Source organism: Anser anser (genome assembly GCF_964211835.1).
Source record: "Anser anser genome assembly, chromosome: 1".
Taxonomy (NCBI): domain Eukaryota; kingdom Metazoa; phylum Chordata; class Aves; order Anseriformes; family Anatidae; genus Anser; species Anser anser.
In genome coordinates this window covers 55,660,161-55,685,206 of record NC_139720.1, presented here as the reverse complement: position 1 = coordinate 55,685,206, position 25,046 = coordinate 55,660,161, and the positions used below count along the sequence as shown (strand labels likewise).

At 52.1% G+C, this 25,046-nt stretch overlaps 4 protein-coding genes across 4 annotated transcripts; 2 read left to right on the top strand and 2 right to left on the bottom strand.

Annotated features, from left to right (window-relative positions):
- The first annotated feature begins 1,962 nt into the window (after window positions 1-1,962).
- On the top strand, window positions 1,963-5,405 carry LGALS1 (galectin 1). The gene is made up of 4 exons (XM_083814910.1): window positions 1,963-2,089; window positions 3,289-3,368; window positions 4,656-4,827; window positions 5,204-5,405. Exons 1-4 carry the CDS (start codon window positions 2,081-2,083, stop codon window positions 5,345-5,347), a joined length of 405 nt encoding a protein of 134 aa, XP_083671036.1. The 5' UTR covers window positions 1,963-2,080; the 3' UTR covers window positions 5,348-5,405.
- A 1,853-nt stretch (window positions 5,406-7,258) lies between these two features.
- Window positions 7,259-9,129, bottom strand: LOC310892684 (urotensin-2 receptor-like). Its single transcript, XM_083820805.1, has one exon. It carries the CDS (start codon window positions 8,668-8,670, stop codon window positions 7,564-7,566), a length of 1,107 nt encoding a protein of 368 aa, XP_083676931.1. The 5' UTR covers window positions 8,671-9,129; the 3' UTR covers window positions 7,259-7,563.
- A 1,700-nt stretch (window positions 9,130-10,829) lies between these two features.
- Window positions 10,830-19,967, bottom strand: LOC310892683 (arf-GAP with dual PH domain-containing protein 1-like). Its single transcript, XM_083820804.1, has 11 exons — window positions 18,516-19,967; window positions 17,338-17,468; window positions 16,361-16,452; window positions 16,190-16,272; window positions 15,476-15,588; window positions 14,459-14,605; window positions 13,982-14,065; window positions 13,573-13,635; window positions 12,985-13,056; window positions 12,250-12,481; window positions 10,830-12,162 (listed from the first exon to the last, which is right to left on the bottom strand). Exons 1-11 carry the CDS (start codon window positions 18,601-18,603, stop codon window positions 12,134-12,136), a joined length of 1,134 nt encoding a protein of 377 aa, XP_083676930.1. The 5' UTR covers window positions 18,604-19,967; the 3' UTR covers window positions 10,830-12,133.
- A 134-nt stretch (window positions 19,968-20,101) lies between these two features.
- On the top strand, window positions 20,102-23,504 carry NOL12 (nucleolar protein 12). Its single transcript, XM_083820806.1, has 6 exons — window positions 20,102-20,259; window positions 20,343-20,448; window positions 20,664-20,712; window positions 21,028-21,170; window positions 22,131-22,231; window positions 22,872-23,504. The coding sequence occupies exons 1-6, from the start codon at window positions 20,180-20,182 to the stop codon at window positions 23,041-23,043; spliced, it is 651 nt and encodes a 216-aa protein (XP_083676932.1). The 5' UTR covers window positions 20,102-20,179; the 3' UTR covers window positions 23,044-23,504.
- Window positions 23,505-25,046: the final 1,542 nt, after the last annotated feature.

Genomic DNA, 25,046 nt, shown 5'->3' with positions numbered 1-25,046 from the left:
AAAGCCAGCAGAGCGCCCTGGTCTTCCAACAGACAAGCATGGGCCGCCCAAGGGAGACTCAGGTCTAAAGGCTGAAATGCCTTGATGTGAACAACCCTTCCAGCATCTCCTCTGAGGTGATATTCCCTCCTTTGTTGTCGCCTGTTATCCATGAGCTGCTCTCTAATCTTCCCAGCAGCTTTTGGAGAAAGGTCCTTGGACATGCATGACTCAAGGGGCTGGTGACTGCTAAGGCTGGGTTACGGTGCACGGCTGCCAGAAACACAGGACCTATCCTTCACCTTTTGAGTGGCCTCTCCCGTCTCCAGCCCTAAGTGAGCAAATATCTAGAAAATTCCCTTCTCCGTCCACCATTTCTTACAAAAGAACAATCTCTTCTTATCCAGCCCTTGCAGCCTGCTAGACCACGGCTCCAGCAGCAGTTCTTCAGCTTGGAAGGGACGTCTGGGGTCTTTCGCAGAAGCTCGGTCTCACGACATCTTGCATTTGAAAGGGCCTGATTTAATCACACGCATAACCCAAGCAGAAGGCGACCGGCTCTTCTGCAGCAGAGTTATCTTTTCTCCTGCTGGCATGGAGCACTTCTCATTGTCCCGCACCCCATGGAAGGAATCAGGCTCCAGGGCTGAGCGCTGAGGCTCCTTTCCAGAGCAGGGAGCGGGCACGTCAGGGTGGAGAAACCCACGGCTCAGAGGTGGGGAAGGAGACCCGTTTTGGCCTTCACTCCATCCACTTGTGGAGCAGGAGGGGTCAGCAACCTGGCCAAACGCCGGAGCCTTTCCCTGCCCTCCTGAGTTCCAGCAGGTAGGAGTTCCTCCCTGCTACCTCTGCTGGCATCGATGGCACCAAATAGAAGTACCCAGGAGCGACAGCCTCTGGGGTCGTGCTTGATGGGGGTAAGAGGGATGGGGACTGTCACGTCCTGAGCAGATGGGGAGCCGATGGGCCTCATAGAAAGGGAAGAAGAAAGTGTTTCAGCGTGTTTCTGTTCTGGGCCTCTTGAGGAAATCGCAGAGCGTCTTGTGATTTAGAGACAAATATGCAAGACAAGGAAAGCTTTAAGCCACAAGCCTGGCCCGCCGCCCGATTTTTTTCCCCTCCTCTTTCAGCATAATTACAGTTGAGCCATGTAGTAATTGGGTAACTTTTTCCAAAGGAATCTTTTCATTCGGGGTGAGTCATACTTGCCACAAAGGGAACGTGGAGGCAGCTAAAAGACATGTAGACCCTACGTTTTATTATCACGGGGCGTTTTGTCCCCATCCCCTTGTTCCTCAGCCCCTTAGATGTGTCCAGAGTCGGTGCAAGGACACTGAGCATTCCTGGATGATCCCTCTCCACCCCTCCGAGAGGGCTTCCTCCAGGTTTGCTGTGCCCTACAGCCACGAAAAAAAAACACGCACATGGTTTTGAGGGTGCTTAGGGGTTCTGCAGAATAGGGGCTGGTGTCCCTTCGTTGGATTCAGTACCTACAGGGGGTGGTGGTAAGGGCTGGGTCAGCAGCTGGGGGACAGCAAGGCTTGATAGTGCAGCTGGGAGACCCTGGATCCAGCATTAGTCCTCTGCTCCTGGGGTTTCACCTGGACTGCAGAGAGTTTCTGAGGCAGCGTATACCCCCCGTGGTATTTCTCCTGCTCCCAGTTTAAGCGGAGCTGAGGAGCCCAGCCCGCCTCCCAGACCCTTCCCGCCAAGTCTCAGTCCCTCTGACCATTTTCCATGTGGGATAAAAACCTTGGAGAGCAGAACACTCATTGTAAAACTATTTTCCATTGGCTTGGAGGTCACACGCGGCTGGATCTCCTCCTGGAGCAGCCGGCAGCCTGCTTGGAAGTGTTGGGATTAGCATCCTGGAGAGGGGCCTGGGTGAGGGTGGGAGGAGGCAGCCGTGCCTGACAGGTCCTCCCTCCCCAAAAACCAACCCCTCCCTCCTCATCCTCCATCTGATTGGCGAGCCGGGTGGGGAAAGGGCTGGCACAACTCAGCTCTCCATCTATTTAAAGGCCAGGGTGGGGCCCTTGAGCTACTTGCCTGGGACTTTTGCACCTTGGAGGAGAGGAGCAGCAGCCCGCAGAGCAGCACCATGTCTTGCGTGAGTGCAGGGAGCGATGGGGAGCAGGGAGCGGGGCTGCAGGGGCAGCTTTTTTTGGGGTGGGGTGCTGCTTCATCCGAGGTGCTGCTTCATAGAGCAGGACGATGGGGAAGATGTTGGCTTGGCAGGAGGGTGCTTGCACGTTCCTCCTCCAGCTGCTCATCTCTCCCTGTGCCAGAGGCTCTGCTAGAGCTGGGTGCCTGCTGCTGGGGGGAGTCAGGATCCCTGCTGCATCTATTACAGAAGGGTGGCTGCTATTTCTTGTTCTGGGAGGGGAGTTTTTCCCTTCAGGGTCCCTCTAGGGAGGAACGTGGTGAGGGTCCTTGCTAGGTTGGTTCCCAAGCCGGGGGGAACCTGCTTTATAGCAGTTCTGCTCTGGGGAAGCATCTGCGGTAAGATTTATTGCTCTCTGAGCATCTCCTCTTCTGGGCAGCCTTGCCAGTTGCTTCCTGGCTGCAATTTTCATGAGTCACTCAATCGTTATTTCTGGTAAGAAAATGTGCTCTCCTGAAGTGTTCTGTGAGTACCAAGGACTGCTGGAGGGATACTCATGTCAGCAGAGTGTTTGCACTTTGATTTCTTTCATCAGACAGAGAGGGGAAAAAATCAGGGAGTGTCCCAACTGCAAACGAAATTGGGGTGGGGGTAAACCTCTTGGTATTCTTGTGTTCTTGCATTCTTGTGTTCTTGCCTCTGGTGCTATTAAGAAATGAGTACCAGGGTGTTTTCTTTCTCCTAGAGAAAGCAGGGAAAAGTGCATGCATGGAGCAGGAAAAAGCTCTTGCAAATGTTAAACCTGGGAGAGGGAAAAAAAAAGGCCCTTGGAAGCTGGGGAGCAAAACTTCTGGCTGTCCCTGCACAGCCAGGCTTCTGTGGGATGTCATGAGAGCCACAAGGCACATGGGTGTGTTCAGGACAGGGTGGGTGTGATGGGAGCTTGCAGGTACTCTCTTCACTGCCACGAAACACAGATATGTTGATGAGAGCAGCAAGAGGAAGGTTGGGAAATCGGGCACATGGTCCATGTGACTGGGGTGACTTCTCAAGGGTGTCCCATGCCCCTCACCCTGGCGGAAGGGAGCATCCCTGTCTCTCCCGCAGTCCAAAGCACTGCACCGCCTGGTGAGGCAGCGGGGAGAGCTGCCAAGTCGCAGCAAGGGAGCCAGCAGGTACTGAGCTAACGTCTCTGCCTTCCCCAGGGACCCGTGTGCACCAACTTGGGCCTCAAGCCTGGCCAGCGCCTCACGGTCAAGGGGACGATTCCACCCAACGCCAAGAGGTAAGCTGTGCCAAAGCCCTGTGCTGAGCTGGCTTCTGCTGCTGGGGACTGAGGGAGTCTTGTCCCCTGGGTGGGAGAGGAGCAGCTTTCAGAGGGGTTAACAACAGCAGCAGTTCCTAGTGAGTCATTGCCTAATGTACTTTGCAGACGTGGCTCTGCTGCCAAGGGACTAAGCCAAAGCAGATGTGAAGCCCCAGCTGCACGAACTGGCAATGACCACATCCTCTCTAGCACAGGGTGAAGGAAATTGAAGCTGTATCTGTACGGAGATATGGCTCGAGACCAACCCGACAGTCACAACATCCTCTCCCCTGCATGAAGGTGGCCTAGGAGCAAGGGCACCATTAACCGTGCCTTGGGCAGAAGATCCTATCCCAAGCAACTGGGAGATCTTGGGTGCTCTGGTGCCATGGATGCTTGGAGCCACAGCTCCCTTAATGGTGTAAAGGGAAAGGCTGCAAGGTCCCAGCAGTGGTGAGGGTATCAGGGTGTTGAAATCGGCTTCCACCCAGTGGTGACACATCTCAGGTGCTGGTGGGGAAGGAATGGGGAGCAATGGTAAGTGGGCAGGCGTGCTAAGAGGGGGAAGTGCTCCTAGCTCTGCAGGGATGGCTGTGGCCATCAAGGAAGCCTCTGCAGCAACCCCCAACCCTCTCGCAGGTCTGTGGCTGGTGGGGCCCCTTGGTGAGTAAGGTGGAGCCCATAGCTGCTGTACCAGCACTAGTGGTGTTCCAGGAAACATGTTCCAGCTCTTCCCAGCGCCTTTGAAGTTTGATACCATAGGAGTGAAGCCTCCTAGGCTTTCTCTTGCCAAACAATATACCTCCTCACTTCTCATTTCAGTAAGAGGCCTAGAGGCAAGGTGGACACTGGGCTGGGAAGCTGTTTCCTCCCACTGCCATTGCAAGATGCTCTGGGATAGCTAATGAGATGGTAATTATTTCAGCTGCCTGCAGGGTTGGGAGAAGGCAGTGGCTGTCAAGCAGGGTGCAGCCCCAACTAACTGTTTGAGGCTGGAAGGAAAGCTGGGACAAGCAACTGACTCCTTGGGAGCTGGTTTGGGTGCAGAGTAGTTCCATGTTCAGGGCTAAGCACTGAATCTTTCTCCTGTTAAAAGCTTAGTGGAGAGTATCTCGCATTGACAGCACCACCTCTTTTGCAAAACTGCACAGCTTTCCTAAAGGATTTCTCCTTCAACACCCTCCTCTGGGCTTGAGGGAGCAGACCCGGAGGCAGTCATGGTAATGAGTGACGTGCTACTGCGGTGTCTGTCTCCTTTCCCTGCAGCTTTGTGATGAATCTGGGGAAGGACTCAACCCACCTGGGCCTTCACTTCAACCCCCGCTTTGATGCTCATGGCGATGTGAACACCATCGTGTGCAACTCAAAGAAAGTGGAAGAGTGGGGTGCGGAGCAAAGGGAGACGGTCTTCCCTTTCCAGAAGGGAGCCCCCGCAGAGGTGAGACCTGGGATGTGGTGAAGGGAGGGCGTTTGGCACAGGGCACCCAACTGCAGTGGCTAGCTCAGGGCTGTCTGGGAGGTGGCTGGCTTCTCCTGCTTGGCCAGTGCCACCATCCAGGGCTCCGAGCAGTGGTGACAGGTGGGGATCAGATGTACAAGCTCCATCTACCTCCAAGGGATGTTTCTATTGAACTGAGCAGGGAATAGGCATCACCCGGGACACCAGAAGCATGCTGGTGCTGCTGAAGAGCGGGTTATGCTGCTGAGCACGTTCACCTCGCAGAGCAGAGGCTGGTGCAGCAATGCTGCGGAGCAGGGAAGGGTTGAGAGTATCTTGGCAGAAGCTTTCACTGACTTCTCCCTTTGTTTTGCAGGTCACCTTCAGCATCAACCCAAGTGATGTGACTGTCCACCTGACGGGCCACCAGTTCACATTCCCCAACCGGCTTGGTCTTTCTGTCTTTGATTACTTTGATACACACGGGGACTTCACGCTGCAGTCCATCAGCTGGGAGTAACTCCCCCTCACATCTGTTTCAAATATGAAAAAGCAATCAATAAACATGTTTTGGTCTACCTGGTCTCAAACTAATTTTTGCAAGCTTATAGGGGTTAGTCATCTGGGGGACTTGGAGTGGTATAACCTGCTTTGCTGGCATATCACATGTGGGTGAGATTAACTAAATATAGCCTTGGCCCTTGATGTCATGGGTGGAGAGGAGGTTGGTGGGGGCAAGAGCCTGGGAAGACAAGGTAAAAATGTTGGGAAGAGTCTGAGTAGGAAACAGTATGGTGTGGCCAGAGGTGACTGTGGGGGAGAAAAGTGGAAAGGGTCCCTCTGGCTTGCAGACCTCTGGAGGAGCTGGTCCTGCTTGTGACAGCCTTCTTGTCTCCTTGTCTTTCTTCTGCATGGGAAGGGCAGTGGAAAGGAATGTCTTGCTGATCTGGGGAGAACCTGCAGTGGGCTCTTCATCCAAATCCTTCCCTCTAATTACTGAATAAGCACAAATGCCCTCTTGTACTACAAGAGCTAGAGAGGTAGTAAAGCCCAGCTAGGGTGTGGAATGATGAGGATGCCTCCACTACACTTCTGTTACCCCTTCACTCACATATTAGCCCACATAAGCCTGAGCATTTCTCAGTCTAATCTGAGGCTGGCCTCTGAAGGGGAAGAAGAAGATGAAGCGTGCTTGATATTACAGCATATTGCTCACTGGGCTGTGGCTTACCCAAGGCATCAGCCAACGGCTGCCTTGGGTGCTCTCTTAGCCTAATGCTAATTTAGCAGTAATGACTAGTGATGTGCCTGGTGGAGCTGGGGTGGAAGCATGCAATGTTTGGGTCCTCACTTCCAGGCTGGCCACAAGCAATGTGAAAGACAATCTGATGTCCTGCATGGGTGCCCTGCAGGCTTGGCCAGGCTGATTCCTCCCATTAGGCAGTTGCAGAGCAGCTGGTGCACGGGAGCTTGTTCCTAAGGCAGCAGCACCTCTCGTTCTTGCTCCATAATTCATGAGGATCTGCCAGGTCCTGTGTCTCAGGTACCCATGCAGAGTGAGCCTTGGCCGCTAGGAATTGGGGCTGGAGAACAGGAGAGAGGCAAGTTGGAGAAGGGCTTGAGATGGGCTTTTAGGATGGGAGGCAGGAACATTTGGGGAGTAAAACCAGGCTGAGACTCTGCAGCTGGACCTCTCTTGGAACCTCATGTTACTCAAAGGCAGGTTGCTCTGGACTATCGCATCCTGTTCTTTAGGGCTACATCTGTAATAGGAAACGCAGCATCTGGCATTGCCACCCTGTGCACAGCTGGGGGACAGTGTAGCCTGGGTACTCTTCCAGTGTGGTGATATGGATGAGGCCAAATTTTCTGGGGATGAGAAGAGAGTTTAGCTGTGTGGAAGTGAGCCATGCTGGGCTAGATGGTCTCAAGGCAAGAGACCTGGCCCAGTTCATGTAGTGGCATTGTCCCAGCCTGGGGTACATTCAGTAGGACAGAGGGTTGGGGATCTCCTTGACCACAGTAGGGTCACAGTGCTGGGGACAGGCCCTTTCATAAACTATGATGAAGGACACACAGAGAAGCTCTCTCCTTGTAGCTTCCTTTGCTGGACTGACCTTGAAAGCTAAGCAGACATGCTCTCCTCCCTGAGCTGTTCTGCAGGGCAATCTCACACATCCCACAATGTCTCCAAACTGTACTTGGGAGTCATTTTTCAGAAAGACTCTTCAAAGATTTCGGTGAGGGTGGGTGGAGAAAAAAGCTGAATGAGAGTTTCGCCACAAGCCAGAGGATGCACTTTAATCAGGTCTCCCACTAGCGTGCCTGCTTCTCGAAGTGACTCACTGGTCCTGTGCAATCTGTGAGTCACTGTTGTCCCTGTTTTGTTATGGCTCCGTCCGTTGCCAGCGAGGAGGTGAGGGTGGTGAGAGTTCCTTGGTGGTATAATTTAGACATACGGAGGCTGACTGCTCCCTTCCACCTACTCCCTGGCCTTGCACAAGGTGGAGGCCAGCACGTGAGGGCCGGAGGATCAGAGTTGGGACTGACTCCTCACACATGCCAGGGGATGAGCATCCTCGAGCAGCCTCACAAAGCGCAAGGCATGAAGGGGAATGCACCAGGTTGATGACAAGGATGGAAAACACCACAAGCCAGCACAGAAGAAAATAAACTTTTATTTCATGTCTCAACTCTCATAAAAGTCTGGGAGATACCCCCCTCCCAGGGAACTGCTCAAGGTCTGGGGCTTCCCACACTTTCCCCCATGGACCCCAACATTTCTCCAGAAGCCACGGGGATGCTGTGGCCTCCTGTGGCATCCAGGGAGGGCGCCTGGGGCCATGCCACCCCTGACCCGCTGCGGCCAGGGCGCCGGCGGTAGCTGCTGGCCAGCAGGGTGTAGAGGAAGGGGTTGACGCAGCTGTTGCCATAGGCCAGGCAGGTGACACCGAAATTGAGGTAGGCCTGGGCAGTGGGGCCAATGCCCAGGCCCTCGCCCCAGTACAGCCCAGCCAGCTGCCAGCCCCAGAAGGGGAGGAAGCAGGCCCAGTAGGCCACCACGATGGCAGAGATCCTGGAGGAGAGACGCCGGGCGGGAGCCCGGCCAGCCGCCGGCAGCCCCAAGGGCCAGGCGGAGGAGCGGTACGCCCGGGCCAGGCGGGTGTAGACGATGCCCAGCACCATGCCGGGCACCAGGACGCTGGTGGCGAAGAGCACCGTCAGGTAGAGACGGAAGGCTGCCGGCGTCCAGGTGGGGACACAGATGCGCTTGTGGGGGCCATCCCCCTCCCGCAGTTGGGTCATCGCCATCATGGGAGCTGTAAGCAGGAGCGCAAGGAGCCAGAGGACGGCGCTGGCCAACTTGCGGTAAGCGTTGCCGGCCCGCCTGGCCCGCAGCGGCCTGGTCACTGCCCAGTACCTCTCCAGGCTCATGGCAGTCAGAAGAAAGATGCTGGCATGCATGGTAAGGAGGTCCAGGCTGAGCAAAATCCTACAGCCCGCGTCCCCGAAGAACCAGTCATGGGCAAAGTAGGTGCAGACCACGAAGGGGATGGTGGAGAGGTACAGGAGGTCGGCCAGGGCGAGGTTGATCACATAGACCCCCAGGGAGCCCGCTGAGCGGCCCGCCACCCTGCCGGAGGCCACCAGCACCGTGTAGATGTTCCCGACCATCCCAACGAGGCACATGAGCAGCAGCACTGTGCCCAGCGGCCCTGTGACCGGGCTGTCCTCTCCCAGGACACTACTGCCATCACCCCCACTGCCACTTTCCTCCGAGAAGCCGCCACCCGCAGGATCCTCTCCAGGCCTGACACTGATGAGGGCAGGGTCACAAGACATCTTGGGGATTGGGGTGGGAGAGCAATCAGGCTATGAGAGACCTGTTCCTTCTCTCTGCCCTCCCTGCTTGCTGTATGAGACACAAATATTCTTAAGAGAAGCCCAGGAATGGATAAATGGCGTGAGCTCAGCAGACATAAGGTGCTCCAGAGAAGTCTATTCCTCACCTCCAGCCATCTCGTCCATTTTGCTGATCTTGTCCATCACAAGCTCCGTCCGGCGGTTTTCGTCAAATAAAGGCTGAGGAAGGGATGCCACCCTCCCCTTTAAGGCTGACAGGTGCAAAGTAACCGCTGTCAGCCAGGAGGAAAGGTCTGTGCTCTTCACCAGCTCCTCACTTGTTGTTCCTCCAGTGTTTGCTGGGCAGAAAAACAGCTCACTCCACGGACAAGTGGGTTTCTCCTTCTCCCTAGCCTCTGTTCTTTCAGCTCAGATGCTGGAGAGATGTGACACCCACCCACCCCCCTTAACCCACCCCTGGAGAGTCGCCTTGCCCACTGCACAGGAATGTGTCTGACTCACAGCTTCACACACCAGTGTGATCACAGTCCCAGTTCATACCAGGCTGCTAGCCACTAGCTCCGGAGCCGTGATGGCTCCCTCCTTTCTTTCAGACACGCTCCTTCTTCTTCAGTGCCTTCCTCCTGCTCTCTCTTCCTTCTCATTCTTTTCTCCCTTTCTTTTTCCCATTCCCCCTTGCCCAGTTTTCCTCCTCTGAGGCAGGATATAACTGAAAGACAAGCCTCCCCAGTCTGGCAGGAGGCAAAAGAATTGTGCTGTGACTTTAGAAGGGAAACTAGGGTCAGCACTGAAAATGCGAAGATTGCTACACTGCTCCCTGGCCCTTAGCTAAACCAGGGCAAGAGGGCCTGCCCCCCAGTCATTTCCAACGTCATCAGGACCCCTTGAGGTGTAGACAATGGATTTAATCCCCAGTTTTGCAAGCAAAGGCCCTCACAGACCACCAGACGGTAGGACATCTCCCACGGACTATGACCTGGCCCTGCTCCACCCTTGTCCCCAGTCAGCATCAAGCTCCTAGAGGCTCAGAGGGCTGGGTATTTTAGACCCACTTCTTCCTTCCTTTCCCCAAAGACCATCCTCCTCCTCTGAGATTTTCCCCTCCTCCCCTCCTGCCTCCCCTCGGAGCAGGGAGCAGAAGTGCGTTAGGCACCATTGCCTTCTACTGGAGTATCACTGTATGACACCTGTGCCCCAAAGTCTTCCGCACCCAGCACTGCCCCACTCTTTTTTTTTTTTTTAATAAACCACATCTGAACCACATTTGTCTCAGGAAGCAGACAGATGTGCCACTGCTGATCTACTGCTAGTCTGCAGGGGTTTTTAGATCACTCAAGGTACACTTTTTTTTGCATCCTCAGTGAGCGTATTAGCTCTTTTGTGGCTGAGTCAGATGCCTCCACCTACCTCCAGCAGCAACATCTCAGCAGCAGATAGGAGAAGGAAGCACCCCAGCAGAACTGCCCTTGCTGCAGCAGGATCCAAGCACCTCCCGAGCAATGTGCTACATGCAACAGCAGCAGCTTCAACATGACCATGCCACAGGAGTATGGCACACATAGCAATGATGGAGGTGACTTCAGAGGCCTCCCTCTGGGTTATATGTGCCAGCACTTGGCATGGCTGGGTCCCTCTCCTCTCCTTTCTAGAGGAGAACTGAATGTGCAGGATGTTCAGATGGGGCTTGACCTTTTTCTTATTTTTTATTTTTTTTAATGCACTGTCCCATTTTCATATTATCAAAACTGAAAGGCACTTCGCTTTGGAACACAAGCTTTGCAATGGCCTTCAGTTTCTGGGTCAGTCATGCTCCAAACTGGGAGAAATCAGCAAAACCGCAGTGAAATATACTTCTGGGTGGAAAGATTTGCTGTGTCATAGCAGCAGGATGAGTAATACTGTTTCTTATCCAAGAAGCTGGTGCTCCCAACAGGTTGTGGTGGTCTCAGCACAGAGAGAGAGGATCACCAGAAAAGCAGAGGGGGTCACATCTTTGCCCAGTTGGTTCTGATGGGAAGATTCACAGTCCAAGCACACTGGAAAACGCACTGAATAGCCACAACTCCTTGCTCTGATTGTCTGTCTTTTTTCAAGAAGCCAGCAGCTCAGCTCATTTAGGAAGTTACAATAGATTAAAATGGGATTTTTTATTAATTTATTTAGGAGCTAATTAAAATCATAGTTGACTCATTAATTCCACTTATCTTCCCTTAGCACCCTACATGCCTATTCTCACACTGCCTGTGTAAAACTGCAGACACATTAGATACTACAGCCAACAGCAGAACTCAGCCGGTCCTTCCAGCATGTGAAACACGCTGGAGAGTTTTAAGAGATGATCTCTAAGATATGAATCATGGGTTGATTTAGTGGTTAGGTCTGTTACTAGAAGGACATGAACACAGAGACTTCCTTGCTACTCTACTGCATAACAGTATACGTAATATGTAATGTGTAGCTCAGAATGCAAGTGCCGGGCCTTTGACATACAGAGAGTGAGGGAGCAGAGACCCATATATTCTTTACTTCAGACACCAATTCCTAGACTCTAGTAGTAAAGTCAACAGAGAGTCTGAAGTCTGTAGCAGACATGCCATAGGCTGGTCTCTCCAGGAGCCAACCTCTCGCCATTGGTTTGACTACAGCGACTCAGATTTGGCAGCTGAACTTCAGTAACACGAATATCCTTCACAGCATCTTCCCTAAGGCAATATTCCACCTCCCACCACTTTTTTGTTTTGTACACACACACATATTGTCCACATACACACATGTACACAAACACTGTTTCTGAGATGGTTTCTTAATCTGCTCAGTAGCAGTCAGAAGATGAGCTCCAAACAAATGTGGTCTGAAGAAACTTTCAAGCCCACACACGCAGGAGGAAACAGGCTTCACAGCTGGCTGTTAGATTACATCTTTTAAGTGACCTTTATCAGCTATTAGATTAGCTGACCAAATAACTAGATGTTTCACATCTCTGTCACCAGCAGAGAAGCCACTTCTTGTAATGAAATTGTCTCCCCTGTCTCCTCCAGTCCAGCAGCCCCCACAGCCCACTGGGCCTCAGCTCCAGCAAGGCAGAAGTTTTCTTACATAAGGTAGGTGGCTGTTTGCAGTTTAATGCAGATGTGATGCGAGGTCCCATGTCCACCACAGCAAGTGCCAAGTGTTCAAGGCCTGATCGATAGGCAAGGACTGCTGGCATCCAGTTGGATCACAGCACTGAGAGTTCAGTCTTACAATTTCTTGGACTTGAAAAGAAGCAGCTTAATCGGGCCCCAGAACAAAGAGAAATGTCCATGGGAAAAAAAAAAAGTGCTTCAAAGGGTAGGCTGCAAGAGCACTTTGTTTCTTTGATGTCAATTTCTTCTCCTGTCTTGTCAGCCCACCCAAGAGGACCAGGTAGAGTCGAGTCATAGCGAAGTTTCCACATAGCTTCCTAGGATTTAAACTTGAAGTAGGCTTCAACTGGAGTGAAGGAAAAAGGAAGTGCATTAGGGCAATACTCTGGAGTGGAGCAGCAGGAGGGGAAGGAAACATCATCCAGGCACTTACTTGCGTATTCCTGTGGTGTCATGGCCTGGTTGATGACACTAGTGAAGGCTGCGATCCAGTCCAGCTGGTCAGTCTCTGTCTCGCAGGTGAAGAGGTATTCCCGGTCAGGGGTGACAATGGTGAGGCCATAGTGCCAAGAGAAGTTGCCCTGTGTCCCTGCAGGCAATCCCTTTTGGACACTGTAACCGTTCTCGCTGCTGCCCACAAATACCTCGCCCTTAGCAAACGCATCCTGCACATCAGGAGGGAAAGAGAGCGTTTTACTGAATCCAAGAAGAACCAGCGAATAATAGCAGTGCTCCTAAGGGCAGGGTGAGGACCAGGGATGCAGCAGCAAAAAGATCTGAAGGTGGTCAGGGGATTCAAAAGGGAAAGGCTATTCTCAAGGACAGTGACAGAAGGGAAAATTTAGGAGTGTAGACCTCAAGAGGTCCAAGAGAGGAACTGCTGCATCTGTCACTCCATGAAAACTCACCATGTCACTCTCCTCGCCCCCACTGCCTTTACACCCTTGCCCTTCTTGTTCCCATTGTTTGCAGGCAGTGAAACAAATGAAGTGTGGGATGAATGAAGTGGGATGGAAAGGGGAAGACCTAGAGTCCATTCAGGGACTTTGGGGAACCCGCCAGCCTCCCTTACAACAGAGCAAAGCAAAGAAGCAAGACTTTGGTTGCACTTTGACCCTGCCCTCAGCACTGTTGCCTGCAGCTGCCAAAGGTCAGATCTCCCCCTCACCAAAGGGTCCTTGAAGTACATGAGCCTGCGGTGATCCAGCGTGAACCAGCGCTTCTTAAAAGCCTCTTTCTGCTGTGGAGGGAAGAGGTGACATTTGTAAGGTGACAGTGCCCTCTGCTGTGAGCTGTGCAAATCGATACCCAAAATTCATCCCAAACACTTGAATCAAGTCCCTGCCTTAACAGCAACCTCCCTCTCTCCCCTTCCGAGCTGCAAGTGGGGATCAGTGACCAGTTTTCCAGTCCCAACTGTTGACCCTAACTCTTGGACTTCTGTGAAGGACCCCAGAGTTGAGACAGGAGAAATCTAGATTCTGTATAGAATACCTGTAAAGTCATGCACACACAGACACATTCAGAGAGATCGGTTGTTCTGGGAGAAAGCAGCGTGTCTGGTTTCATCTACTTTCACATATGTCCTTCCCTTTCCTTTTATTTTCCTCTCCCTTGATTGCACACACCCTGATCCCATTAGTGTCTAAAGAGTAGGGGGGAGTGGGGAAACAACAGGAGAAAAAACGATGGAGTAGGGAAAGTCACTGGCTCTCTGGCAAGTCCCTGCTAGTTTTCTTCTCCCATCTCAGCTCACCTTGGGACCTGTCTTCTCCATGTATCCCTCCTTCAGGAAGTTTCTCGTCAGCCGGCTTTTAATCTGACAAAAAGGTGAGAGTAACATTCACTCAGCCATGTGTCTTTGCTATTCATCTTCAAACTCATACCCTTCCTTCTCTTTGCCCAAATTTACCTCCCTCTTAAATTCATGTTTGCAGAACTGCCTAGCCACGAGTCACTTCTGTTTGCAACATGCCTTGAAATAGCAGAGAGTGGCTGTTCTCTGGCCATCCTAAGCATTTGTACGCACACCTTCTCATCCTTCTACCGACATACTGCAATTTCTACTTCTGTGTCTAGGGCTCTAACAATAACTAATGGGCTCTTTTATCAGAGTAACTGAGTGCCAGCAAGAAATTCAGCACTATGCTCCAGTGCTGCCTTACCTCATTATCACTGGCTATGGGAAATGCTACCTTCAGGTAATGGAACTGCACAGAGCGAATGGCATTGAACCAGTCCACTACCTCCTGAAAACGAAACAGAACAGAACAAAAAGCTTAGAGCAACAGTGAGCCACCCAAACTCACCCAGCTGCACCCAACCCTATGTCAGCTGCAAACACAGCTAGCTCGCCCTCCGCAGGCCCTACAGCATCTCCCTCACACACGCACAGCCAGCACATCTGCACATCTTCTGCGGCAGCTCCTCCCACACAAACCCACTCAGCCGGTGCTCCTGCCCCGCTCCCTGCCGCAAAACTCTCACAGACACGCAAGCACAGTGCCAGAACCCTCAACCTGTTTTCCTACAGCAACTCGCAGACACGCACGCCATCCTACCCATACCTCATACCACTCATAACCCGCAGTTTTTCCAGTCAGCTCAATTGTTTTGCAGCGTTTGATACTAAACCAAGATACCTTTCCACTTTTGTGGTACACAAATATATTCCGAGTCTTGTTGTCTTTGAGATAGGTGATCTGCAGCCCGTTGGGATTCCCAATCTTCGCTGGTTGGAACGTAGCATTGATGACATCTATTTTGACACTGATTTTGGGTTCTTTGGACTGGGAACAGAAAGGCATTGATCATGCATGAGCAATCCTAGTGGGAAAGAGATCTAAGGTACTGAGTTAGTGAAGTAAGGCAGGGCCAGAGGGTGTGAAAAGGCATTAACTGCCCCCTTCCCATCAAAATTGCTGTAGTACACACCCCCTTCACTGTGTGGCGTGCTCAAGCCCAAACAGTGGCTCAGCCCCTCCAATTTAGATTTGAGCCATGCCTACTCTGGAACTGCCAGCGAGACGCTGAAAGCACGTCTGACTTTACAGCTGATCCAGTCTAAAGGCTAACAGACTCCAAAAGGAAAGACCCCACTCCTGCTCCTCCCTACCCCAAGCCATTTCCTCCCCTGCAACAGTCTACTAGTACTTGCCACATTCATTTCAGGGAAGTAAACAAGAGGAAAAGTAGCCCTACTCGAAACAAAACAACAGGTTTTTGGCAACTTAGTTCACAGTAGGGTGAGGCTGGTTCCAGGGATGGTGCAGGATTGCACAGACAGGAAGATGGATGGGGTGAAGTGAAAGATCATCCCTTTAATCAACAGTAGGATTGTATGTCAGTCCTGTACCCTGAGATTCACCAGTAAGACAAGGAAGGGGGAGTGTCATGGAAGTGCCATTTCTGCCTTGTCACCAGCAGAAGTACTGTTGAAGAGGGAAGGATGTAGGAGAACACAAAATGAAGATGTGGGGGAAACGTCACCCTGAGAGTTGCAAGGGAACCCCTCCTCTATGACACGTCTCTCTTTTATCATCCCTGGCCTGGGTGAGTAAGGAAACCTCAGAAGCACACATAAGAGAGAGACACATCTCCATGACACCACTGCCCCGGGTGGAATATGCAATGAGGTGGGAGTTGACCACCATGCTCACATCCTGCTTGGTGAAATACTTCAGGCATCCCTCTCTCTCAGACAAGAGGAACTTGCGGGGTAGGAACTGTCCATTGTCTCGGCCTCGCTTCCAGAGGATGCCTTCCTTCACCCCTAGGAACAGAAAAGTCAGTTTTAAAAGCACCCCTCCACAGGCATCAGAGAGTTGTATTCAGCCAGGGGTCCCAGCCACACCCTGGGATAGAGCATGCGATGCTTCCCACCTCCTAGGCTGGTTCCTACAACTGCCTCTGCCAGTGTGAGAGCCGCCTCTCCTGTGAACACCACAGCCCTGGCCCATGCAGACAGCTGGCGTGGAACCAGAGCTCTTCCCATTTGTTTCTGCAGGCCCTTAGGCTCCTACTCTTTGTGTCACAACACTGGCAGTGACATTTCAGAGACAACTGCTGTGGCTGAAGGGGGTGGCACGCAGCAGGACAGACATTCCTTATTGCAGAGCTCTGACTCCACCAGCACAGCAAATGCCTTTGAACAATGCCAGCTGGTAATAAAACACTTGGAAGCAACCTACGACAGTGCAAACCTACACTGTCCACAATTTAAACTCTCCCCAAGCCATGCTTTGTAAATATCAGGCAGGTTCTCAGGAGTCCTTGTGGGATTTGCAACACTGACACAATGCGCTTTGTCCTCATAACACTCAAAAGCTTCCTGTAAAGGCAACAAGGAGGACATTTTGAAGCTGTGCCCTTACCATCGGTATACGGCAGCTGTTTTCCTGGCTCAGTGAACTCTTTGCGTTCATATTTGGCCCGTATCCACTGTTCTCTCAGCACTCTGTAGGGAGAGGTGACAGGTAGCTGAGAAATGAACCGGAGGAACCCAAAACTGCCCTTCCCCTTTTCTTTTATATGCAGCAACTTACTGGCAGTCATTGTAGGTTGGCTGGTAATAGTAAATAGGGATGTGAGCTTCGTAAGTGGCTTTAGTCACAGCATTCCCATGCTTGGCCAGAAACTGCAGAGTTAGACAGAGAGTTAGTGCCTTCCCTTTGATGCAGACTCATGTCAGGCCTTTTTCTTATCTATTACAAGGCGAGGTATGCATTGAGCTCTCATGGACCACACTCATTTCCCTCCTTTGCAACATCCCTGCAAAGTCTGACTACAGAAAGGCGGGTCTCAAAGGACTTGTCTGTTCTCTGAAATTACACTGATTGCACCTAGACCAACAGAATGCCTCGAATGTCAATTCTGTGGTGTCAATTCAGTGGATTTGCTGGAGAGACTGTGTTTAACAACAGCTCTGACTTTCCAAACCTCTTTGCTCCTCTCCAAAGAGCAGCAAGATACAGATTATTTTCCTTGGATCTCTGGAAAATTTTGTCAGTCCCCTGAAAATTAATGGGGTCAAGGGGGGAAGAGGTCAACGAACAGGAGGTAACAGGAAGAGGTCAAGTCCACAGAAGTGTCATTATTCTCAAGAGGTCACACCGTATCTCAAAACTCTTCTCAGAGCATGGAATTGTCCAAGATTTTCCCTTCTCATTGTTGAAACCAGGAGAAGACAATGAGCCAGGATGGAGCGGGTGAGTAGGAAATGAGTAACCATGAATGATAAAAAACACTGAACCTTGGCGTGACACACTGCAAGAAATCTGTGTCAGCCACAAAGTAACAGGAAATGGGGAGACACATAAAGGCAAGTGCATCTTCCCTCTCCCAGTGAGTTAAGAGGAATTATCTCCACTTGTGTATCCAGAGCACTAGAAAAGTGACTACTTACCACATTAATCTCCAACTCTGTGAGGCCAAAGGCCTGATTTGGCCAAAGGCCAAAAGAAGCGCTAGTGTACAGACTAGACCCAACCTACCTGACATACCGACGGGATAAAAATCTCACCTGCACCTGAGCATCATCCCAGTGGTCCATCTTCAAGGATTTGACTTTGCTGATGCTAGGGATGTTGCGGTGAATTCCTGAGCAGCTGAGGCATATAAAGACACCCAAGGTAGAGGATGCCCAGTCAGGATCTGAGGGTATAAATGGGTATGACTAGAAGTGGTAAATTCCCCCAAGGAAAACGTCTCAACTCAGAACATATCCGTGAGAAACAGAGAGAGGTTTATGACTATGGTTTCACCTGGGTGGATTAATTAACCCAAGGTACAGATGTCTGTGTGGAAAAAGCATTGTTAATATTGCCTCATTCCCCCTGCTTCAACTGCTTAATCTGAATCTCTGTTGACTTGAACCTTGTAAAACTTCAAAGTGCTCTGCAAACTCCCTTTGGGTAAAGAATCATCTGAGACAAAAATGCAACCACCTCTGCGAAAAGACTCCAGGAGCTGTTTAGTGCAACACAGCAAACCCACAACAGTATTTAGCTCAGGAAGTGAAAAGCAACCTTAAAACCAAAGTCATCCAGGGAAAATTTAAGATGGTAAAATGGTATCAATTAGCCCAGTTTTACTTTGGCTTGGGTGGTACAACCCACATGCCCCTTTTGGGAGGAGTACAATGGGCATTTTGTAGCAGCGCTTGTAGAACCTCAGAGCGGTACCCTTTCAAGGGGACAAGCTCTTCAGTGAAAGAAATCTCCCAGGCGCCTGCGGAAGGTTGTCAGTTCAGCGCTGAGTCACGGAAAAGACCGTGCTCTCCTGAATCACGCCTTCTTTGTGGAGCAGTTAGGCTTTCACTGGGAGCTTTCCTGTCGGGTCCTGACTGGGCATGACCTTGATTTGTATCTGAGATCCACCATGACTGCAACCCACAGTGCTGCAGCTGCACAGCCCCTGCTCCTCTGGCACTGCTGTGTCCCTGTCCTTCCCACCAGTGCTGCAACTCCTTCCTCCTCCCTTGCTATCACATCTCTGGGGTCCTCTTCAGTCTGGACCAGCCCACACCACAAGAGCTGCAGGGCATTGCACAGCTCCCAACAAATGCCCTCCCAGCATCCCCCCTTCCCCTGCTCACACTCCTCCTTCTGCAGGCTGCTCCAAAGCGCCGCCAGGCCAGGACGAGACCAAGAGACCAAGTCCTGCCTCTGACCTGTCCTCCAGCAACCCTCGGCAACTCACCTGGCTTCCCACAGTCTGCGCACAAAGAGTTTTCTGCTCTTCTCCACACCTCCCTCAGGGCCTTCATGCTCTTTTCACCTCCAGCCATTGTATCTGAATGCCACCCCTGCCTCCGGGCAGGGCAGGTGCCTGGGTCTTCTTGCACCTGCAGTCCACCCCAAGGGAGAAGGGGCCACCAGAGCGCCAGAAGGGCTGGCAGAAGGAAGGGGAGGAGGGAGGCAGGAGAAGCCGTGAGGTTAATGGACGGAGCGCGGAGGCCTGGCTGCACCTGAGCCGGCAGGGCGCAGGCTGGTGTAAAGAGGCTGGAGGCTGAAGTGCACCCAGGCAGTGAGAGAAGAGGAGGAGAAGGAGGAGGAGGAGGCAGCCTGCCCCATGGGCGTGGAGGGAAGTGCAGCAATTAACCACAGAACTGGTTTTTCTGCATTTCTGCTGGGCAGAGGACAACCCAGGAAAAAAGAGCAAGCAGACAGCGAGCTGATAAAGGCAAGGCGGCTTGGGACAAGCGGCTGCCGGGCCATGTCGGGACTTGTCACACTCTGTGGGCTTGGGGCTGGTTCTGTCCCTGACCCAACAGCACTTGGGAAGCTCCCATAAAGTCAGCTGGCCACCACGCAAGCCTTACACCCATTTTTAAGGGAAGGACTAGAGGTCAAAAGAGGTTCAAAAGTTCAGCAAAAGTCACCCCAGTTAGCAATGAGGAAGGTGGCCATCCCCTCGCCACCACCAGCTGGTGCTGGGACCTCTCCTGCCATGGCCTTATTGCTCCCTGCAACTACCTAAAAGGAAGTTGTGGGGAACTGGAGGTCAGCCCCTTCTTGCAGATAACTAGTGGTAATGTCCTCAAGTTGCACCAGTGGAGGTTTAGGTTGGAAATTATGAGACATTTCTTCTCAGAAAGAGCAGTCAGGCATTGGAATGGGTTGCCCAGGGAGGTGGTGGAGTCACCGTCCCTGGGGGTGTTCAAGGAAAGGTTGGACATGGTGCTTAGGGACATGGTTTAGTGGGTGACGTTGGTAGTAGGGGGATGGTTGGACCACATGGTATTGAAGGTCATTTCCAACCTTTATGATTCTGTGGCTGCTCAGACAGGTCCTGCATCCTGAAGGCTCAGCCTCAGAGCTGAAACCCATCCTCACGCTCACCTCCCCAAGGCTAAGAGGAGCGGTACGCGTGCCGCTGACACCAAACAATGAAGGCACCTTGAAATCCTTTCAGACCTTTATTATAGAGACATGGAAGTGAAACACTGAGCAAGCTTCACGGGGATGGAGCACATACCACACCAGCCGCACAAGGCAGCACAACAAGAGCTCTTTAACAACTTTGCTGGGAATGCCCCGAAGAGGAGCATGAGCTGGAGGCACCAAAGCCTGAAGAAGCCTCCTGCTCGCCTCAGGAGCTGGCGGGTGACACCAGCGAGGCCCACGATGACAGCTCCCCTCTCCTGCTCCCATCCCAGGGGAAGGAAGCGTGCAATGGCACACCGAGGGGACACACACCGGTCCCCGCAGCCGGCCCCCATCACACGCGGCGGCGGAGGCACAAAATGGCGGGCGGGGCCGGGCCGGGCTGGGGAACGCCTCCGCCATGTCGCGCCGCACCGCCCCTCACGGCCGGGAGGCGACGGAAGGGGCGGGCGGCGGAAGGAGCCGCGTGGGGCAGCCATGGGCCGTAAGAAGAAGAAGAAGGGGCCCGGGGCAGCGGCTTCACGGCTGGTGGTGACTTTCGATGAGGAGAGGCGGAGGTGAGAGCGGGCGGGAGCGCCGGGGAAGTACCCCCTCGGGTCTGGGGGGAGGCGCTGGAAGCTGAAGGTTTCCTCTCTTCCAGGGAGTACCTGACCGGCTTCCACAAACGGAAGGTGGAGCGGAGGAAGGTGGCCCTGGAGGAGATCAAGAAGAAGCTGAAGGAGGAGCAGAGGAAGATGAAGGAGGAGGTATAGCCCCCCCCAGCCCTCTGAGGAGAAGCCCCCCCCGCCATGGCAGAGGGAGCCCCGGCTGTGGGGCAGGCAGGCAGCGACTGCTCGCTGGGGCCCTCGGGTTCCCCCTGTCTCGCTTGTGGGGAGAAAAGGGTCCTCCCGAGCGAGGAATTGGGATGGGACGGGCATTTGGTGTAGCAGGGGTGCTGCAGTGACTTGTTTTCCTCCCTCAGCGGCACAAGGAGTACCTGAAGATGCTGAGCGAGAGGGAGGAAGCGCTCGGTACGTGCTCTTTGGGCGCAGGATTTGGGCTCTGTCACAGCAGGGAGGGTGTCAGAGGAGCCTGTGAGGAACTGGAGAGGCACCAAACATGCCAGGAGGCTAGTTGTCTGCCTCCGTGGCAGAGAAATCACAGCTGGAGTAGCAGTGCTGCCCCACAGGGATGGCACATCACTCCTCTTAAACCTCCTCAAGAAGCTGGGCAGCAGTCTGTGTGGGTCTTCCCCTCCAATGTGATGTGCACGAATGTGTGTGTGCACCTTCTGGAAAGCTGAGTGCTTTGCATTGTGTAGTGTTTTTTTTTTTTTGTCTCCCCAGAAGAGTTTGATGAGCTGGAGCACTTGGTAACCTCACGGACAGAGTCAGTGAACATCGACCACCCAAACCACATTGTAACGGTGACCACCATCAGTGACCTGGACCTCTCAGGCGCACGCCAGCTGGGACTGACCACCCCTGAGGTACAGCCTCTTGCTGCCTCTCTCATTACATTAGCCTTAAATGTTCTTGGGGCTGACTAGGTAGGAATGGCCAGACTTGCAGCTGGCTGGGAGCATGGATGAAAAAGGAAACTAATAATTTTCACATTTCTTCCTCTTTAGTGGCCCAGTGTTTGTGGAGAAGTGTTGTACTTGAACACCTCGCTCCAAACCACCCTGGAGTCCTTTGTTAATTGACCTTGTGTTAGTAGAAGGTGCCACAGAGGTGGATGGGGAGAACATACTATTTTCAAAGCAGGTACAACACAAGCAGTGAGAGAATATAGGCTTCACTGCATGGACTGTCCTGCGTGTCTTTCCTGTGACCTGTCCAGGAAAAATTACTGCTGGGGTGAGGAGGGATTTTGCCCTCTGTGATCCTATGCTTGGACCACAAATAAAGAAACCATTTGATTCTGGTTGTGGTCATTTCTATTTTCGGAACAGATATTAACTGAGATCTCATGTTTGTTTCATAAAGGCTTTATGGCACAAGTTGACATGATCCTTCTGATCTTTGTGGCTGGGTTTAATCTTTGGCAAACTGTCTGTGTTGAGCAGTTAGCCTTTTATACTTATAAGGGCATCTTCTAAAATGAAAATCTATTGTAACGAGGTTTTAGTATTATTTTAAGGAAAAGAAAGCTGAAACCTTCACTTCATAGGTTAGACTTCAATTGTGTGTCCATTAAGATCATGCTGAAGTTGTCGGTTCTTGGGGTGGAATAATGTAGGACTTCGTACTGGTTGTCCCTATTTGAAGGGCCCCAGTAAGAAACCTTGAGACTTGAAGAAGAATGGCCGTCTAAGATTTAAAGTCTTGACCTGTAACCTGATGTTTCACAAAACAGGATGAAATCAAGAGGGCAGCAGAAACACTGGAATAATGAGACTGCCTGTTTTAATAGGATTTTTTTGGTTGCTGTTTTTTTCCTTTTAAAGGGAAAAAATGATGGTTCAGGAGAAGAGAATGGAGAAGAAGTGGTGAACAAGCCTGCAAGAACAGTGCCCAAGAAGTCCAGAAACCCCCTCCTGTCTGAAAAGTACGTATAAATTCATTCAACTTCTTGCTGCTAGGCTCTGTGAGCTGATCCGGGAGGATCTTGTTGCCGGAGGGGATGCTGTGCTTCTAGGGTGCCGGTGGGCAGGAGCCAGCAGAGGGCACTGGCAGAGCGCAAGCCTGCCTGGGACACTCTGTTCCTATCACACTGATCTCTGATGACAGCAGCAGGAGGAGGATGTGCTGGAGGGTGGGCTTTGCCCTGAACTGTTTGTCTTGTCCTCCTCCCTGTCAGATAATGCAGGGAAGGGTGTGTTGCAGGGTACAGAGTTTGTCCCTAGGATGAAGGTCAAATGACCCTAAAGCTTAAAGCTTTGGCATTCTCCACATTTTTGAGTATCCAGGCTTTACAGCTGCTTTGGGGTTGCGGAGAGTTACTTAACTCTGTGATGGCTGGGCTGCCCTCTGCTCAAAAAGTTCGTTTTGGTTGTTACTGCACTTGTAGATGGCAAGTTTTCTGCCCTCTCAGGATGATGCCTGGCACAGTAGAGTTCCCCTGGGGCATGCAGTTGCTAGTGTCCATTCCTGCTGGGCCACGCAGGGCTGTCCTGCTATCGTTGTGGTGTTGCCTTGCTCCTGTAGACGTCGGTCCCCAAATATTTCTCTTTTCTTGCCCTGCCCAGGATCTCTGCTCTTACCGCCACGCTGCACATGCACAGCCGGAAGAAGTCAAAAGGAAAGCGACCCCAACGTGGGCAAGGTCCACACCAGAAAATCAAGAAACCCGCCATGAGGCGAACCACCAAGACTCAGCGACGGAGACTGACGGGCAAAATGGGCCGTGACCAAGATTAACGGAGAACCTGGTGCTTTGAGCGGCAGCTGGGACAGTTTTCTGCATCTGACCTGCTGCTCTTCCTGGCCTCTTCATCACGGGCAAGGACCGTGGTTACTCGGCTCTCTGACCAGCAGTGAGCCCAGTTCAGCCCTTCTCTCACGTGAGCGCTGGCCAGGGGCACTAGATGCTCTACCTATTTATTTCTGTAGTGTCTCCAGCTAATTATCTGTGTGCCCTGAAGTCTCTCAAAACTTGTGTTGGAGGTCAGATTCTCTGTTTGGCATAACCCTTCTGTCCCTGAGCCTCTCCTTCCAGAGCTGATACTTGGTTTTATCGAAGGAGAGGCTCAAGTGCTGAGTGCCGCAGGCACACCACCAGGGCAACTTGTGAAACTAGGAAGAGCTCTGCTTCCACTCCAAGCACCAGTGCCTTGGTGTTTCTGCTGTACAGTAAATCCTTCTTCCATGAAGACGTGAAATTTTCTTGTCCCGTGTGTTTCTTCTCCAATGCCACACCTGAATTCAGGGATACTTGTATTTTTTTTTTTAGGGGTACCTGTCCTGGGTGAAATTTAGTAACTTTCTGAGTAAATCTTTATGAAATAGTTTTGCTAAAGAAAAACATGACTTGAAGTCTGACAGCAGCTGTGCTAATGCCGGTACCAGCTGAGAAGAGGGTAGACGATTCCTATTGCTGTAAGAATCTCGCAACCTGCTGGTGCTCAGGAAAGTGAATAGCTAGGAGGCGTTTTGTGGTAATGCAGAACGCGCCAGGGCAGGAACGGCTCATTCCACTGTCTGCTGACTGTGCCGATCCCAATCCCGATAGCTCAGAGGGGTCTGAAATCCCTTAATGCCCGTGTGTGTGTGTGTCCGTCTGTCCATCCCTCTCTGGGATGGGAGCAGCAGAGGCTGCCTTTACCTCAGGGCAGTTGTCTTTCTTCTTGGGACCTCAGTGTATGTGTTTTAGGACAGATGCCTTCAAGAAAGGGGAAAAAACAACAACGATAAAATTTGCATGGCTGGGACTGTGGGAAATGCTTTTGGCAAAACTGAGCTTACCTCTGTCCTGGCGTGTCTGCAGGAGGTGGTGGCCATCCGTCTGTCAGCTCTCGACCAGCTCCCTTCCCCAGATGGGGCCTCTTCCCTTCCTCCGTGTGTGCTGGCAAAGAAATGGCAGTGGGGAAAAGGCCTTTTTGGCCAAAACCCATACCAGAAAATGGGGAACCTGGCGATGGGTGAGTGGATTCCCCGTGCCAGAAACGGGGGGGGGAAGAACAACCACGCCTGGGGCCTTGTGGAGGAACATCAGCAATGATGACAGCCAGCAGCCTGTAAAGCTAATGGCATAACTTGGTGGGTATCTCAGCGGGTTTTTGGGGGCGTGCACACACGTGTACACACAAATGTATGGAGAAGCCCTTCAGTGTGTTGGGGAGGAGGGTAAGGGGTAATGCAAAAAAATAATAATGCAGATGCGAGTGAATGAGAAGCAGTGAGGGTCTGAAATCGTGGTTGGGCTGGTTCAGCGCTGGGGCTGTGGTGGCTGGGGTCACGCAGCAGCCTTCCCTGCTCCCCGGCACGGTGTGTGGTGCCTCGCGGGGGGGACCGGGGGCAGAATGTGACCGCACTTTGTCCTCAAGGAGTTCGCTCTGGCGCTGGAATGGCCGCTGTTTGCAGTTCCTGTGCTTGTCACCGCTGTGAAGCCTGCTGAAACGCCGAGGGTGAACTTGGGGTTGGGTTGCCTCTTCTGGCTCACAGAAAGCCTGGAACCACAGTGGGACAGCTCTGAATCACCTCGTTATAATCCTGATGGGATGCTGAGTGGCCTCAACAGCACTGAAGTGTTTGTTGTTTTACTGCCAAGTGATTTAGGAGAATCACCCTTTTAGTTCGCTTGTTTCCCTGGCCCTAATAATTTCCGAGCCTTTCTCGAGCGTCAGCTGAAATTTCCAACAGCTTCTCCACGCTCTGAAAACTTCTAGTTCCTCCTCAAAGCTGTTTTCACATAGGTGTATGAA